General features: G+C 33.7%; 1 protein-coding gene across 2 annotated transcripts; it reads left to right on the top strand.

Annotated features, from left to right (window-relative positions):
• Positions 1 to 3,168: 3,168 nt before the first annotated feature.
• Positions 3,169 to 4,515, top strand: LOC107798551 (uncharacterized). 2 transcript variants are annotated; one of them, XM_016621574.2, is made up of 2 exons: positions 3,169 to 3,355; positions 4,033 to 4,515. In XM_016621574.2, exons 1-2 carry the CDS (start codon positions 3,253 to 3,255, stop codon positions 4,347 to 4,349), a joined length of 420 nt encoding a protein of 139 aa, XP_016477060.1. In that variant the 5' UTR covers positions 3,169 to 3,252; the 3' UTR covers positions 4,350 to 4,515. The 2 variants fall into 2 exon arrangements, with proteins under 2 accessions (XP_016477060.1, XP_016477053.1); XM_016621567.2 differs by having other exon boundaries at positions 3,176 to 3,355; positions 4,030 to 4,515.
• The last annotated feature ends 320 nt before the right edge of the window (positions 4,516 to 4,835 follow it).

Genomic DNA, 4,835 nt, shown 5'->3' with positions numbered 1-4,835 from the left:
AAATTTACTGCAAATGAGCTCAAATTTGAAATATAAACTTGTTCTTCGAAATTTAACAATCCAAGACACGATTCAACACATAAATCTACTGCAAATAAGCTCAAATTTGAAACATAACTTTCAAATATCATAAAGAGCAAAGTCTAATCATCAGATTGTCAAAATAACAATAAATTTAGGAAATCTATTTTTCAACTAACAAGAAGAAGAAGAAAGCCTAAGCATAAAGAAGAAGAAAGCAGCAGCAAAGAAGAAGAGAAAAGTATATGTATATGAAGTTATCCAAAAATTAAGTATCAATTAAATCTTTTTTAAAAAGTGTGTACAAATTTAATGGACGGGCAAATTGGGCGCCACATGAAAATTTTTGGATACGTTTGAGGACACATACATACATAGGCGGACGGAAAAACATGGCCCCAGAAAAGGGATAATGCATAAAATTCTCCCTAAACTATACCCAAAGTTGCTACGACACACCTTACTTCTACGTAGGATCCCTAAACTTTTTTAAAGTGGAATAAATGTCACACTAAATGCTGACGTGGCATAGAGAACCAAACATTTGGCAAGCGGTGAAATACATGCACCGCCACATGTAATTCGCATTTTTTTAAAATCTATTTCATTTTCTTCCTTTATTTTTTTTTAACTCGAAATGTAATGGAAATATTATTTTGTATTTAGAAAAATGAAAAGAAAAATTATTTTTGTATGAACTTGAAAAATTATTAGAGGTGTTGAGCATATGCGGACGTCGTTGAAGTTTTAAAGTGGAGATTCAAGTATTAAATTCATTCTAAATCTATAGTTCTAGATGAGATTTGAAAATGAAAAAAGAATTTTGAATTAATCCACTATTGTTAAACCTTGAAAAAACTTAAAGAACAAAAAAATATGTTTGTCAAAATTCTTGGTTGTTGGCCAAATTGATCACTGGGGTATGATGATGATGATGTTGTTGTGAAGTTGTAGTTGAAATTTGAGCTTGATTGGTGTGGTTTTAGTTGAGTTTTGGTTAAATTTTGGCACCAAAAATTAGATTTGGAGCTCTTGAAAATGTATGAAAAAATGGGGATGAAGAGTTCTTGAAAATCGGCTTTGGAATTGACACGTGACTTTTTCGTATAGGTTAGAGCCTTTTTTTTAAAGTTCTCAAGCGCTTGAAGGAGGTGTTATCATGCAGTGCTCCACATCAGCAATAAAGGTGCGAAGAAAAAAAAAATTAGGCGGGTAATAGAACCTCCGTAAAAGTAAGATGTGCAACTTCGAGTATAATTCAGGGGAAATTTTATGCATTATAACAAAGGAAAGGTTATTACCATGTAGTATTATAAGCATATTTAAGCGTATGTGGTTTGAAACCAAAATACTAAATATTGGATAGAAGGCAAAATCTGCTGTAGAAATTAGTTTCCAGAAGTAATATTATCATGTGAGTAGTATATTATTAAGTGTCTATTTGGTGCTATGTATTGAAGAAGGCAACAATGTTCATTACATGAATAGGATATATACATAGTTTAGCTTGGCCAATCTTTTTACCCGCTGCTCAAACATATGAATCTTTCTCAGTTATTACATATTGATCATTCCGCTTGTTTTCTTATTATGTTGCAGTTGATACTGCTTTCTTTTTTATCTTTCTTTGAATTGGGGCTCTATCAAAAATTACCTTTCTATCCTCAAGGTAAGGATAAGGTCTGCGTATGCACTATCCTCCCAGTCCCCACTTGCGGGAAAATACATAGACAACCCATTAAACTTTGCGCAGTTTTTCATTTTGGCACTTTAACTCAGCCTTGTTCCATTTTGGCCCTCCAACTCCATTTCTTTTGTTCCACTTTGACACAAAAGTTGACTAGATTCCATGTGTGATTTACTTCACTCTTGTAAGCGCGTGAGAGCCATTTTTAAGCCAAATTTCATACTCCCAACGTAGAGGCGGATCCAGAATTTAAATCCTATGGATTCAATTTTAATGTTTTTAACATTGAACCCATTATATTTTTAAAGTTATGGGTTTATATCTATTTTTTTATAATTTTAATGAATTTTTACATACAAATTTTTACTATACGTCGAAAGTTATGGGTTCAGTTGAACCCGTAGTTATTACTAAAAATATATATAAAAAAATATTTTTCCTCGGGATGTGGGCAGAAAAAACGAAAAAAATAATAATTTGAAATTACAAAAAAAAAAAAGTAAAAAAATAATTTTTTTTGCAGGGGGGTGCAGTGGGGTGGGGTGGGGTAGCAACTGAGTATTTGGACGCACTGCATTTTTACCTGGGAGAAAAAATTTTGTGTCAAAGTGAAACAAAAGAAATGGGGTTGGAGAGCCAAAATGGAACAAGGCTGAGTTAAAGTGCCAAAATGAAAAATTGGGCCAAGTTTAATGGTTAGTATATGTATTTGGCCTTCTCTATTACTACATGTTGATCATTTTGCTTGTTTTCTTATTTTTTTGTTGTTGCTACTGCTTTCTTTGAGTTGGGGGTCTATCAGAAACAATTTCTCTACCCTTAAGATAGGGGTAAGGTTCGCGTACATACTACCCTCCCCAAACCCCACTTGCGGGATTATACTGAATTTTTTTTTGTTGTTGTTGAAACATATGAGTCTTTCTCTATTACATGTTGATCATTCTGCTTGTTTTCTTATTATCTTGTTGTTGCTGCTGCTTGTTGCTACTATTTTTTTTTCAATTTTTTAGTCGGGGGTCTATCATAAACAACTTCTCTACCCTCAAGATAGGGATAAGGTTTGCGTACACACTACTCTCTCCAACCTTACCTGCAGAATTATATTGGGGTTGTTGCTGAAACATAGGAGTCTTAAGATCAATTTGTCAGAATTTTTGACTTGCACCACTTCTCTGCTTATCTCAGGATGTTGAAAATGAGAGACAATGATTAACAAAACAAACCAAGACACCAAGATTGACTATATGAAGATAGTGACAAATGTTTCCTTCTAAGCAGCATTACCTCAATTTCCATATGTATAGCCTTCACATCTTCCACGTAGCTTAGCTAAGCTTACTCTGCTTCCTTCTCAGCTTGTAGTAGCAAATTTTCTTCTTCATTTCGTCATCCAATGGAAAAACCATCTAAAATTATGGAGCCTAGTCAGAGTTTACATCTTGTAGTGGGAATTTTTGCAGTATAAATTAAGGCTCAATTGAAAGAAAGTTTCATTCTACTCTCAAAAGTCTTTCTTGTTGGATAGTAAAAGAAGTTCCAAGAATATGAAGCTCAATAATACCCTAATTTTGCTATCACTTTTATGTGCATCTCTTTTTCTTGCTTCAACTTTAGCAGTTGATGAGAAATCTCAACATGAGAAAAAAGGTACTAATGTTTACTGTACTTCTAATGATTTAGGTCAGATTTAGACAGTAGTATTTCTATTTTTGCTTAAACATATACACTATTGATTTCTTCACTTACTTAAATATAGTTTAGTTTAGGAATTAGTTCTCTTTTTCATCCGTCTTGATGTTATATTCTGAACTAATCTTTCACGCAATGATAAGATATAAAAGATAGGAGTACTTTATATGACCTGTTTTAGGAGTGCGAATTATCACTTTTAGCCTGCGCCAGAAACTATTTATATTTGGTAGTAAAAAAAGTGTATAATATTTATATAATTTTTATATATAACATACATAATGTATATATATACAAATTTTATATAATTTTTCGGTTATTATTTTTACACAGCTGTACAATGTCATTTTTCTTTTAAGGAGAATAGTATCTTTTTATTTTTGAAAACTCTTTGACGTTGGATTTTTCATTTTATTTTTAACGACATACTCTTTCTTAATGACATACTCTTTTAATTATAAGAATGTTATAACATATTTGAAATCACAACTAAGAATATTTTTGATACATGTCAAACTTTACTCTTGTTTTAAAGCTAACCATATAGAATAAAACGCGAAGGAGTACTAAGTAAATTACTCAGCAATATTAGTTCCATGCACTGAGAAATACATTATGTTGTATGTATGTAGCAGCAAATGAAGGCCAGGCAACTGTTCAATTAGATGCTGCAAAACAAAGCCAAGGTGGTTATGGTGGTGGTGGTCATGGCGGTTATGGAGGCGGTGGTGGCCATGGCGGTTATGGAGGTGGTGGTCATGGTGGCGGTGGTCATGGCGGTGGCGGTTATGGTGGCGGTGGACATGGTGGTGGTGGTCATGGAGGTGGTGGCCATGGCGGAGGATGCAGATACGGGTGTTGCGGCGGATATGGGAGAGGAGGAGGCTGCAGGTGTTGCTCTACTGCTCAAGAAGCTCTGGCCTACATGCAAAAAGAAGCCAATCGCCCATAAATGAATAACCTAAACAACTTCTGAGTCAATCTGCTTTTGTAATAAGTCCAAATAAAACTACGTTTCTTGATTTCTAGCTTTTAGCGTAATGCAGTTGCATGCATGTGTACTGGAAATGATACAGTAGCAAATATGCAATAAATATATATCAGTATTTTATTCTCTCCATCCGACCCTAATTTTCCTCCATAAATGTTCCCATAATTTCCTCAAGCTCGAACAAACAAATCATATTATAACAAACAATTCTACAGGCCATAATTAGATTTTAAAAAAAAAATTGACGTCCCACTGCATGGTGCATGCTTTTATTGATCAGAAAATTACAAGGAGGGGGATATAGTCTTACCTCCATACAAAAGGTGAAAGATATGAAACAAGGCATATGACATAGGTAGTTTCAACGAGAGGCGGATCTATAATATTAAGAGTAGGTTCGACTAATTGGACTCATTATTTTTAGCGTATGAATCATCAATATATAGT

Source organism: Nicotiana tabacum, chromosome 11 (genome assembly GCF_000715075.1).
Source record: "Nicotiana tabacum cultivar K326 chromosome 11, ASM71507v2, whole genome shotgun sequence".
Taxonomy (NCBI): domain Eukaryota; kingdom Viridiplantae; phylum Streptophyta; class Magnoliopsida; order Solanales; family Solanaceae; genus Nicotiana; species Nicotiana tabacum.
The sequence above is the reverse complement of the archived record's forward strand: the minus strand, read 5'-3'. Positions and strand labels throughout refer to the sequence as shown.